Raw genomic sequence first — 13,746 nt, 5'->3', positions numbered from 1 at the left:
ATATAAATAAATGTTGATTGATTGATCGATTTCTCCTTGCCATTCCTCTCCACTTACTGGGCTACCACAGTGCTCTGCTCCATCTCCAGCCCTGCCTGGAATCTCTCTTTTTGGACTTCCCAGGCCGCACTCAGCCTCCTTGACGAGGAACAGTTGTTCGTCCAGGGCGTCCTTCTGAAGCTGCAGCTTCTGTAAGAAACCCACCGCCGACTCCAGTTCCTTCTCCAGACCAAAGATGGTCCGGTCTTTAGATTTGATTTCATCCACCTATAGTGAAGGAGAAGGAAATAATGGTGTGTTTCAGAAATTGCCACAGGACATGACTCACTTCTGTTGAAGACTGGTTCATTTCTTTATTTCCAGTGTCACTCTGCTGTAGCTAACCTTTATCATTCACCCTGTTATGTTGAAAACCAAGTGACTCAAGAGAGTAAAAATAAGAAACATTTTCTGGTTCCTGCTCTGCCTTATTCAGTTTTTTATTTATTGTAAAGTACTTTGCAAGCATACATGTTTTGGTTTGTTTTATTTTGTTTACTTTTTATTAGACAAAAAAAAGCAAAATATAATTTTAATAGACTTTTTATTAACTAAAATATGAACTGATTCAATAGATTCACTGGAAACTGATTTAAAAGCTCAATTTCTGACTGAAAAAAAACACCAGGCTATGTTTTTCTACATGAACATTTCCATGTTTATTTCTTGAAACCTACTACATCCATGTAAACCAAGCTTCAAAATTATACTACAGGAACCCAACAAAGTCACCATTGCCATTTAGTATGTTGAGTCTGAAAAGGTTATCTTGTAGCTACAACAAACCCTTGAATAGAGTTCACATGAAACAGAAATTTAACAGATGTAACTGGAACAACAACCTACTGCACTATGCTTCGTCCCTTTTCCCATGCTGTATAGATAATATCATAATCATGTCAGTTGTTGAGTGTTTGGTAGCAGTGACTGTGCCTACCAGTCTGCGAATGTCTTTCTCACAGTCCCACTTGATCTTGGAGATCTGCTCCTGGTGCTGCTGGTGCTCCACCCGCAGGTCGCCAGCCTTCATCTTGTCGGACTGGATCATGTTGCTGAGAGCCTCGTCGGTCTGCTTCTTAGCAGACTTCAGCTCCATGATCTCCTGCAGGAGCTTCACTCTCTCCTGGTCAAAGAAGCGGCGTGCATCCTCCTTGGCTTCCAGGGTCAGTGCCGTGCGCACCTGAAGAAGCAGGGGGAGAAAGAGGAAGGGTTTAAATGTGACTTGGCGGGGTTTACACAGAAACACAGCTTTTTTTCTCAGAAGTGAAGGCGATTGTTCTGTGCCAAGTCCTTCTGTCCTGGTTTCACCGCTGCTGCTTTTGGATTTTTGTTTTGTATGAAATGTATCTGTTTTTATCTGCTTGACAACTGCAAAATCAAACAATAGCTTCACTACCCTTCCTTAGGTAGCCTGCACACTGCCTGCGCGGCATGAGCGTGGCGTTTCTGTTGCGTGTCAGTTGCGTGGTGGCTGCGTGTCTGGCGCGGCACTGCTGCTAGCCTTGTCTGTACAAAAAATGAAATTTCCTGCACTGAAAGCAGTAGTGGTAGTAAGTAAGTAGTAACAGCAAAGACAACGTCGGCGGTATTGACGGCAAAATAGGCTACAGAATATTTTGTTCTGTATTGACAGGTGCCCTATTTGAAAATTGATAATTATTATTTATTTTTTTTAAATTACATTTCTATCTGCATTAATGTAAAAACCTAGAGACTGTCAAACATCAAAATGACATTTATTAAATGTATATGTGTCAAAATGCCATACACACATTGAATTATTCTATTTTGCTTGGAAACGGTTCCAACTTGCTTGTGTGTCGCGTGAACAATAGGAATCGGTCCTGTTTCTAGCGTGTATGTATTTTCGTCACAGCTCGGACCGCACCTGAGACATGCGTGTCACGCAGGCAGTGTGCAGGAGCCCTTAACCTCACCTTCTCTCCGCTGCCGTCGCGCATGGCGCTCAGTGCCGCTTTGAGCCTCTGGTTCTCTTGGTCTTTGATTTTGGCGTGGCGGGCCAGCTCCTGCTCATGCTGCCGTGTCAGGTTTTCCCTTAGAGCCTGGAGCTCCTTTTGCTTTTCCTCGTGCCACTTGGCCCGCTGTTCCGTCAACATGGCAGTGTGACGGTGCTGCTCCTGCTCTCGCACCCGCTTCACCTCCTGAAGCTTGTCGCGCTCCAGTTTGCTCACCTGTGAAAAGAAAAGGAGAGAGAAATTAGGTTACTTTACATAACATAATTATCCTCCAAATGAGCAACAATTGATTTTTTTAAGGTTATTAATATATATATATATATATATATATATATATATATATATATATATATATATAATATTTTGTTTTTGACAACCAACTTTAACATGAATTCAAGTTTGTTGCAATGGTTTAAGAAGGAAAAGGACGCGAGAGGTTATTCAACCCAAAAAACGTGAATGCTATTTCCTGCAGTTATATACCTTCATATAAATCTCAGAAATATTTAATTACCGGTATAATTAAATTGGTCATCATTCTTTCCATAATAATGGTAGTGTAACAAAAAAACATTAGACATGCTGTGTACATTGCTGCATTGCTAATTCGCTAATCTTATATTCACATTTACTGTAGTTTTCTTGTAAGAGATCTGATACTTCATCATAAATGATATGGTACCTTTATTACAAAGAGCACTGGCCTTCACTACCATATCTTTGAGTGATGTTCAATTGTAAGTGTAATTTTTAAGCCAATGACACAAAACACATTTTGCTGTTTTCCTCTCAGGTTGTGTAGTGATTCAACAACCTTCACAAGTGAGGCTAAATTCAAATGTCAACCATCCAGACTTCTGTATAGTATACGCACCGTAATACACCGACATCAGGTTAAGTGTGTGACAGCATTGGGCTAAGACAAGACTTCAAAAATCAATCGTTGCTATTGATGTACAGTACAACTTATTAATGTTATTATTCCTCTCTTTTACATCGTGACATACATACTGGTAGGAACTATGGGTAATCTTCCATGCAAGGTCTAGTAAAGTCTGCATTCAAAGGGGTCTCTCTAGAAGTCTGTAGAAAGTTTTTGCAAGTTCGTTTAGGGCCCCTTAGGACTTTGGGCAGCTCTCAGCACTCGCAGACTTCCCACTGCAGCCAGGTCCAAATATTTGGATTCAGCCTAAAGGGTCTTCCACACTGTCGTGCACTACATTTACTAAGCCTGCATTGAATGTGAGCTACACTATTTCAGATATTCAAAGGAAATGTACAGTATACATTTTAGTTTTACAGTACCTTGCATTTTTCTTGGTGTAGCTCTATCTGAATGTCAGTCAGCTTGGACCTGAGTTCTTCATTGGCTGCCTGTAGGGCAGAGATGAGCGCTTCGGGCTTCTCGCTCTTCGTACGCCCTTTCTTGGCCATTGAGTCAAATACTAGAGAGGCTCTTCAAATGCATTCATTGAGACTTTACAGAATCGTTCCAAGGCACTCTGAAGGTTTCCAGTTCCTCCTCTTTTTCATTATCCTATCAGAAAAAGGGCTAGGGTGTGAAGGACAGACAAAGACAGAGAGAATGAGAAATAGTGGCAGAGGTGACATAATTGAGACTTTGTGTTTGTGCAGACTAGCCTGTGCTTGTTTGTAGTGGGGTGTGAGTTGACTGTAGATGGAGGCCAATGACAAGAGGATGACTGGTTCTCATTTTCAAATGTATATGTAAACAAAACAAAGAAGGATGTTCTTCACATTCCAGAAGAAATGGTTGTCTGGGTATGCAGAGTCTGCGGTAATCCTTCCTGCCCTACTATTTGCCTTTTCACTGTCTGAGGTCAGCTGACAGCCAATGACCTGCTGAGTGCCGCAGACAGACATGGTTAGGGCGTATGCTGAAGCAGCAGGGCTTAAACTAAAATCGCATGATGAGAAAGAGTGAGGGGCTCAGTGAAACCATCCCGAATCACTTTGTGAGACCATTATCATTTTAGTAGTCATTGAAACTTTTAATTTTCCAACAGATTCTCTGCCATGCAGGGACGTGCACAGATATTGTGGGGGACAGGGGTTCAAGACAAAAAAAAGGCCTCATAGTTAATAAAAAAATATTATTTTAAATTTAAACAAAACGTTAAATATATTGACACAACTCTGACTACCTTACCAATTTTTCTTTTATACCTTACGCAATTGTTTGATCGATTGAATAAATACTCAACAAAATAATAACTCAACACAGAGACTTTTTAGTATTTACCATGAAGTTACTGTTTAATGCATTCTTTTACTCAGAAATAAAAAAAGTATAATCTCCCGATCTGATATTTTGATTCAAGAAATAGATTTTTTTAACAGGGAAGCTGTGTGCAAACAGGAATATACACAATATAGGCTACATTGATTATTAAAAAATAAACATGCATTCAGAAAAAATGCACTTTCTCTCCAGGAAGAAAAAGGACAGGTGCTCAAGCCTTTTTTTGTGCCTGCCGCCATGCTGTCAGATTAAGACTGCATCAGTGTGTGTGTTAAACTTTGACTTGCTGTGGGTGACACATCATGACACAAACTTGTTTATATGTCTCAATGTATATTGCAAGCATTCGCTACTGCAACACTGTGACGCGACTCACCAGGGTCGTGTCCTCTATGTACTTCAAATGTGAATCTAAGATGTGCAATATCGGCAGGAAGAACATTGTGGTGTGCCATAGAAATACACAGAACACACAATTTTTCAGACCTGTTGCTTCAGATGACAAAGGCGGATAGGAAAAAAGGGGTAAGACATTTATTATGTGTGTGCACAGGGAACTGAACTGAGTCTATTTTTGCATAGTCCTCCCTACCTACACAGACACAGAGCTGTCCCTATGAGCAGCACAAGCTTTTCTTTGGCTTTTCTAAAGACCATGTGTGTATTGCACACACAAACATATGAAATCACTCAAGGGCATCACTCTTGATAGAGAAATAGCTGTCATTGCAAATACACTACTGCAATACTACACTTTGCAATACTACACTTTGCATGGATCGAACAAGAAATTCAAGAAATTCTGTCGTTACTGGTTGGCTTAACTAATGTGGTTAGACATAGTCTGACATTCCTACTGATTAATTACAAAATGACAAATCAGCCTCTACGGATTCTTGGCATCAATGTTACGCTTTACCACAGCTACATTATGGTACCAATCAGCACAAAATTTATATTTATTTTAATATCTGCATGACTTGTATTCATCTCTGAATTACAAGTTGTGGCTTCGTTAGTGAACGGATTTACAGAACATACACTGGAGCAACTTGCACCTTGTTACAATAAATATGTGATTACAGTAAAACTACTTTACATGTCGGATAGTATCCTTCAAATTTTCCAAGAAAGGAACTGACATGAAACTGTAATGTCTAGGAAAGGATTCCTGAAAAGGATTGTGTAATATTTGGGAAAATGTGTTTCCCATATAGTAAGGAATTCTTCTGGAAATCAACAACTGCTTATAAACTCTACCCAGCTATGGAACTACTAGATATTTTTTCTTAATTAATAAGTGGATACTTACATTGTGCACCGTTTCTACAGTATATCATAACCTACCAAATTCTATGGTTAAAACATTACCATGGTTGCACATCATATTGCTTACAGAAATACTGTACTATAAAACTGTGCATATGGCAGTTACACACCACATGTTTTTCACATTATGACATGCATTAAGATTAGGGATTACTGACTGTGATGATGTAAGAGCTTCTAGCAGACTCTATGTCATTTCTAAATTACTTTTTTTGTAGTAAAACTTTCAACATTCATCCAATTGAAGCACTGTGAAAAGATCACTAGTTCAGCATAACTGTTTAAACAATCTACAGACACTTTATTTAAGATGTTTACTTAATTGTCTGTACAATATGACAACTTATGAAAACTGCTGCATTATTTAAAATAAAATGTTATTTTGTGGTACAGAAATGATTGGCCATGCTAATCTCATATTGTAGTATATAGGGTTTTGCCAGTTTGGTTCTCAAGTATGTTGATGGGTTTCCTTACTGTACACTTCTTAATGACTTTCCACAAAAGTGCACGTGTAAATGAACGTGCACACCATCCTGCACAGCCATGATGACTCAGGAGGAGTTGGATGGTGTCTGTTATAATCAGGAGGGATGACATAACGTTGCTTAGAAGATTTTGAGATGCAGATTAGAGATGAAGCAGTCGTGATCGTCACATTAGGTCAACATGGGCTCATCACGCTGCAGGGTTATGGGGCGTTTTTAAAAGTGCTGCTCCTCATTTTACTGTCCGTATCACTTATGGACATAGTTGTAGGAAACATTGATGATAATCACTGGACCAGTAACTGTACACAGATTAATATGTCAGCACATTGTATGGAAAAAACAAAGCAACATTGTTGGACATGATTTACACTGTGTAAGAGGTTCAAACACTTTGGTAATGTAACAGGCTAAAACCTATGCATATACTCCATAGTTACATGATGAATATGCAATGTTTTGAGGGAACTTCAGGTTAACTTGATTCAGTGTCATCAAAAATGTCCTCTTTTTTTATTTTTTTACGTAAAAAACATAACAAGGCATGTATATACTTTGGATGTTTTCTCAAATTTAAGCATAACATTTTGGCACAGTAAAGCTGGAGTTACACACTGAAATGTGCAATATATTTACAACAACTAATGTCTTTCCAGGCAATAATTTATAGTCTTTCAAATAGAATTAATAATCTACCCTGCTGCACACTTACACTGTCAGCAGATCTTTGAGCTCCTCTGATCGGGCCTTACTGGCAGTTCCCTGTACTAGGCTGGAAACAAAAGGAGACAGAGCTTTTTAAACAATCACTCCTAGACTGTGGAACACTTTCTCATGTATTCTGAAGAATGACTGTAACTGTTGTAATCTTTATTTTTTTTAAAAAGACATCTTTTTAGACTGTTAAAACAGACTGTATTATTTTGTATTTATGATTTTGTGTTTAATTAAGATTTAGTGTGGTTTATTGTGATTTTATGACTATTGATCTGTTTAAATGTATGTATTTGTTTGGTCTGTGAAGCACTTTGGACTGTGAAAAGTGCTATACAAATAAACTTTACTTACTTACTTACTTACTTACTTACCCCACTGTATAAACTGTCAGCCATATAAGTCACTGTGAGTTTCCAGAGCCCAAAGTGAAATGTTAGGCTAATGTACTTATCTGTAAATTAACATGAATATTAAAGAGCTTTAGAGCGTTTTAGTTTTTAATAAATAAATAACATCTTGTCATATTTGCTAAACGGTCACTATTTAAGCAAAATGGAATTGTCATTTTCGGACATAAGTACATGAGACAGATGAAACAAACATGTTCCTCTGCATCCTCCTAAAGGCATTTGCAAGCTTCCATCACGCCCGAAGGAAAACAACCAATCAGACCAAAGGAGTCTCCCATGCAGTGTCAATCACTGCTCCTGTCAAACTGTCAATAGGCAGCACTCATCAAATATGGATCAAGAATCTGTTACTGCGTAGCCTACTGCTCGCTTTAAATGTTTCCAGAAACGTATTTTAGTGTACTATTTAGCTGTGAAATGAGAAGGTTTGCTCAAGCTGAAGGGCTGTGCTTGGTTGTAACTTGGTTTTTAACATGGCGACCAAAGCAAACTCTGCTGGCTTTCTCCCATAGAGGATGGTTATTTCAGTAAGGCTACTGTTCCAATCAACAGTACCATAATCCAGTTTAACAAAATGTTTTAGTTCTTTCAGTTGTATCAAATTTTTATTCACAAAATGAACTAATTATACAAATTTTGTATTCTAAAACTACATCTGATTAGTTTTTACATATTATTAGGATATTGGTACAAATGTTTAATGTAAGGCTCCTTTTATAAAGAGTATAAAAGATGTAACTAAATGTTTTGAGTTTGAGGTTTGAGACAGATACAATCAGTCAGAAGGACAGGGCAACCCAAATTACATTACATTTCATTTAGCTGACGCTTTTTTATCCAAAGCGATTTACACTACCGGTCAAAAGTTTGGGGTCACTAACAAATTTCCATTACACTCCATTATAGACAAAATACCAGCTGATGTGAGTGGGTGGCTGATCTTTAATGCAATATCTACATTGCCTATTACCGGTAGTGTATACATATATATTAGAGGTATCACGCCTCTGGAGCAACTAGGAGTAAAGTGCCTTGCTCAGGGACACAGTGGTTGATGTGTCACAGTGAGATTCAAACCCTGGTCTCCCACACCACAGGCATGTGTCATATCCATCACCACCACAAATGTTGTGCTTGTCAGTAAAGCTTTAATAAAGCCAATACTTACAACTAATTAAATCACTACATGGGTGCCTTATCAAAAAATGGCACAATATAGTTTCAGAGCTGAAATAATCAGTCTATTAACTGTTGATTAAAATAAATATATTTTAATCTGGTCAACCTGAGCAACAACATGTACAAAACTAGTTATCAGGGTAAAACAAAAGTTTTGATTCCCTGATGATAAAACTATAACCATCTTAGTCCAGCTGAACACACCAGCATCATGAAAAGCTAACCACAACTCACCATATTACTATACGTATTAACCTACAACCATTCCAGCATCCAGGTAATGATTGGGGGGGGGGGGGGGGGGGGAGACTAGATCAAGTTGATCTGATTACTGTCACATTAAATTTTCAGACTGCACTGATAAATAATCTGCTGGCTCATCCAACGAACACAGCCTCAGACAGGCAGCAATACTGACATCATTTCAACTGCTCCCAGGTATGCAAGCAATATTCTTATTCAGCACTCCTCTCTTTTTTTACAGCAGAGATATCTTGTTTGAAAAAGGACTTGAAGCAACTGGTTTGAAATATAGCAGGTCATTTTTAACAGGTTTCAAACTAAGCTTTATCAACCTTAGAGGTTTCTTAATCTTCATCTCACAGACACCATTGGTTCTCATACAAACTCCCAGTAATATTCAGTATTTTTTAATATATTATATTATATTACAATGACAGTGTTAATTGTTGCTTGGCCTAATTTTGAAAAAAATGCAATATTCCCAACTATGCAATGAAAACAGGCTGGCATTCTAAAACTCACCCAACTCATAGAAGAATCACCCATAAAACATCTCTCTAAAAGACACATTATGAGTCAACATCAATGCAGGATTCAAGAAATAAGAAACTTTACCAAAAAGAAGAAACATATTACATTTTACTTCTGATGGGTAACAGACGAGGACATGCAACAGCTAGTGTGCATTACTAACTTCTCCGACAAGAAATAGCAACAGACAAAACTGACCAATTATATGGACTCTGTTGAAATCTCAGAGACTGATACAAGTCAATGAAATTGCTATGGTCATGCCAGAAAGGGTTTGAGGAACTGTATCTCGCAAAAGCTGGTAAAGGACGTCACTACGAGAAGTAGTGTGCAGGTCAAGCAGACAATACATCACACTGCCATCCATTAAGTATTATTTATATTACCCTAACATGGAAAGATGTGCAAATGCATTCATACAGTACGTCAATTTCAGAAATCGTGTAGTGGCGTAACTATAATGATTTACACATTGGGTATGAACTGTAATCATCCCTACAGTAGGCTACATAGAGTGGGTAAAGCAGGAGGCTTTTACTACAGGGCTAAACAAAATACTGTGCACAAGGTGTATTTGTGTACACTTATTTTCCTATAATGTTGTCTATGTTGCAGTGACTTTATTGCTTGGTAGAACTTAGCTTATAAGTAAGTAGTCTGAGCCGTGGAGATACTTATTATCAACTGCCAGAACTCAATGGTATTTGTTTTGTGTCACACAGGTGGCCAAAAAAATACAGTTAAAGAAATGTGTCTATCCAGTAATGCTGAAAAAGCAGTTTAACATAGAGCTTACCGGTACAAAACATGCTTACTTTCCAAGCACCACTTTATCTGAACAGAACACTGAGTCAAACCAATCCAAAAAATTAAACCACATTTATTATTTTACTGTGGTCACTGGGAACATCCTTTTAACACAACATTGACATATCTGTCATATATTACAGACAAATGTGTCAGTAAATAGTAGGGTCATCATTCAGACAAGTCGCAACATTAGCATGCATTTGGAGATATGTTACGGCTGTACACTAAACAAAAGTCCAATATTAACAAGGCCTTTGAGTTCTGTTTTGGTTTCAACCAACTCTTGGGGAAAAGATCTCGCTAACTCTGTCCATCTTGGTGCTGAGGGGGTAGCGTACAGTGGGTTTATCACGACGTTTTCACTGAAAACATTCGCCTGCTGCTGCTGGAAAGCAGGTTGATTAGAGCAGTGAGACTGAACATACAATGTGATCTGTAAAATCAAAACAATTGGCCAGAAAGATGTTCAAATGCACAATGGAGCTGCAGAGTTGAATACTAATTATTTTTCACATGAAGCACACTGACACCATGACCCACTTTTAACTCCTTAGACATCATTTTTGGGTGTTGGCCCTGGATTTTCCAGACAGAGTGTACCAGGATACGCAAGTCTGAAGGCCCTCTGGGGTCTTACAGTAACAAACCATGTAGACATTTATGTTGGGTTTTAAGGACAGACTTTTTCATTTAGTCTTCCAATCATTTTCATGATAACTTGGCCTTCATGCTGATGCTGCATTTAGGTAAAGGTAAAGGTACTTTATTGTCACATACATGCAGGCCCGGGGTGGGTAATCAGGAGAACTGGGAGGATTCCTGGTGGGCTGCTTCACTTTTGGGCCAGTCGTGTATTTTATTTTATTTTTGTTACATTTTTGTTACATTTTTCTACTTTAAAAGTAGAAAAAATTGTGACACCGCAGCCTCTGCATGAGTTGTACCATGTGAGGGAATTCTCCCATCCCAAATAAAGTTAGTTGGGTGAGTCCATTGCCTAGTCTTTTTCCAAAAAGGTTTTTCAGATAAGCTACCGATAGCTGGGTCGGCCTTACCGTAACAACACGAATCAGGGAGGATGGATGGGAGGAAGAGGCCAGGAGGGGCTGCAAAAGCCAGGTTGAAAAAAAGGCATTAGAGGAAGATGCTGCCAAATGTGCCAAGCTTACCGATTTATTTTTCCAAGAGGTCAAACACAAGTGGCAACTGGTAAAGAGAGACATAGCCTTAGCAATGTCATTTTTTGGCTAATATCCTTGTAGTGTTGTCAACCTATTCGCCAGCAAAATATTAAATTTGATTAAAATATTGTATCACCCAATATATGGTGATTTATAGACTTTGCAAATATTATGCAAATATTGATAAAAAATACTCAAGCTTGATCTGTGTATGCAATAAAATTACCTCTTAATTATTTTTTTGTAGCTTCTGAGCAGCAGATGAAAACCGTAGCACCCAGAGGAAACTCACGCGAACATGGGGAGCACATACAAACTCCACACAGAAGTGCCCAGAATGACCTGGATTTGAACCCCTAACTTCTAACCATTGAACCCCCATGCCACTAAATCAGTTTTGCCAAAAATGGCTCATTCACTACATGTCATAGGATAAGTAAAATGAAAGAGACAGTGTTGTATAAAGTTGCAATGCCCATCAATATTAGGCAACTAACATTTAGAAACAACCACTTCAGCATGTAAGAGCTGAGATTAGATATTTAGGCATCTTCCTTGCTCATAAACCAGAGGCTGTGGGTTCTGTAGCTTTTCATTTCCCAAATAAATCGTTCTACCTTTTGCCAACATTTTCTATATCAGGACCTACCATCTGTCATCCCCTTCCATTCAAACTATCGTACAAGCCATACTTTGCCTTGGGTTACTGTTAGTACTAAATAATAAGATAAGCTTTGGTTGCTTTGGGGATCCTATTTGGAGCTTCCATAAGCCCGCTTAGTGTGTCGAGGATACCAGCCAGGCAAGACATAGCCTAAGGAGCTCTGTAGTGGAGCAGCTGACAAAATGCTGGTCAGATTGAGCTACAGCTACTGGTTGTCAACATAAAGGAAACATTCATCTTCCATATATACTATTTTTGATTGGCATTGCACATCCTGCAAAGAAAATCTTACATTTCCAGGCTACTTTTCTTTTTACTAATCCAAGTTATGCAAGTTGGCAATGCTAGTCAGGCTGATACCAGCACTGCCCCAATGCCAATTCAAATCTTAAGTTTATTCTGTAAGGGGTCTGCTGTGACGTAAGTTGGTTCAAAGTGTCATTGCATCGACTGGAGTCAATCATCACTCTCCTGCTTGTTTTTTATCGACTGGAGTCAATCATCACTCTCCTGCTTGTTGTTGTTTTTTTGTTTTTGTTTTTTTAAATATGTTGGTCTGCTTCTTAGTTCAAGCCCAAACAGACAGACAGATTAATATACCGGAAGCTGCCTGAGGTCAAAATACCAACACAGTGTATAAACAGAGCTCTCATAAAGCTGGGGGGAAAAATACAGGAGAGTGCATGAAACGTAAATCATGTAACAGCTGGTTGCATGAATGAGATTATCCACTATGGGTAGATGGGCAGTAACACATGGAGGGCAATATATCTGAAATAATGTGACAAAATACAGACATCTAATCAGACTGTGATAAATTTATAGAGCAATATTAATATGACGGCTCCAACCAAAAGGCCGAGAAACATAATTTCCACGTAAGATTAATACCTGATGGTGTCAAGTTTATTATTGTAAAAACTGAGCTCACATTTCCTTCAAATGGGATTTATCAAACTTTAATTTGCTCATTTTTATTTTAACTTCTCGCTTCATTTTGCTTCATCAATACGTGCTATTGAACGGCCCCTCAATTGCAAGTCAATCCATAAACTATTAACATGTGGGCAGTCACTAGCACCGTGCTACATCTGTGCTGACCCTAAACCAATAGTGTGACAAATGCCTTCCCAGCAGGGGTGATGTGTGTTAATCAGTTATCAGGCCAGTGTAACAGCCTCAGGCCGTTACAGGCTGCAGACCCTGTGCCTCACTCTGGAGGCCCTGCCAGCCCTCTGTGTACCAGCATCCTCCTGCAACAACACAGCAGCATCCTCTCAAAACATAGCCAGTAACGTAGCCTACCTGTCAAGCACAAAAAAATGCACATAGGCATACTGCAAACCCTGTGTAATGTAAAAACACCTGGCTGGCTACTTGAGGCACAATCACGAACATCTGGGAGCTTCACTGTACAACAAGTACGGCTACCAACAGCGTACCAGTCGCAAAATACACACACACACACAAAGATGCTCGATGCAGCTTGAGCTTCCGTGGTGTGAGGGCCCTGCATGGCGATGAAAATCCCCACATCTCCGATTCTCGTCATCTTCGAAGGGCTGGCTACCGTAGGCCAAGCTCAGCCACTTCCGACAGCCTGCAGCTGAGCCGATGCTATACACGCGCGTTCAAAACGTTTTCCGTGTTTATGTTATTTTACACGATGCTGGTTTTTATTGCTGCATTGTTATCTCTTTGCTTCGGTCCAATCAACACGAGTCCAATATGTATCTCGCACCGCAGCTGAGATGATCAACCTGACTAAAACCAACAGGCCCGCTAGTCCCAGTAACTCATTTAGACGATGTTAAACCGAACGACGGCTGTATTTCCGGACAGATTTCCTTACCTTACCTCGTAATCGATTCACATCATGCGTGGAGTATTATTCTGCATGAAACCGTGTCCACGAC

General features: G+C 39.1%; 1 protein-coding gene and 1 long non-coding RNA gene across 4 annotated transcripts in view; one reads left to right on the top strand and one right to left on the bottom strand.

Annotated features, from left to right (window-relative positions):
* The window catches only part of LOC116700296 (uncharacterized), a 19,720-nt gene extending 18,021 nt beyond the window's left edge, over window positions 1-1,699 (top strand). The window contains exon 3 of the long non-coding RNA XR_004334621.1: window positions 1,602-1,699. This is a non-coding gene — a long non-coding RNA (uncharacterized LOC116700296). The remainder of the gene's footprint in view (window positions 1-1,601) is intronic.
* jakmip2 (janus kinase and microtubule interacting protein 2) overlaps window positions 1-13,746 on the bottom strand; it is a 26,596-nt gene extending 12,850 nt beyond the window's left edge. For 2 of the 3 annotated variants that reach the window (XM_032533351.1, XM_032533353.1), the window contains exons 1-5: window positions 13,688-13,746; window positions 3,321-3,567; window positions 1,977-2,231; window positions 977-1,219; window positions 58-267 (exon numbers count right to left, since the gene is read on the bottom strand). In XM_032533351.1, coding sequence (XP_032389242.1) covers window positions 58-267; window positions 977-1,219; window positions 1,977-2,231; window positions 3,321-3,449 — 837 coding nt within the window. In that variant the 5' untranslated portion in view covers window positions 3,450-3,567; window positions 13,688-13,746. Of the gene's footprint in view, window positions 1-57; window positions 268-976; window positions 1,220-1,976; window positions 2,232-3,320; window positions 3,568-13,682 lie in introns of all 3 variants that reach the window. The other variant, XM_032533352.1, reaches the window with a different exon arrangement.

Source organism: Etheostoma spectabile, chromosome 13, assembly GCF_008692095.1.
Source record: "Etheostoma spectabile isolate EspeVRDwgs_2016 chromosome 13, UIUC_Espe_1.0, whole genome shotgun sequence".
Taxonomy (NCBI): Eukaryota; Metazoa; Chordata; class Actinopteri; order Perciformes; family Percidae; genus Etheostoma; species Etheostoma spectabile.
This window is presented reverse-complemented; position numbering and strand designations above follow the sequence as displayed.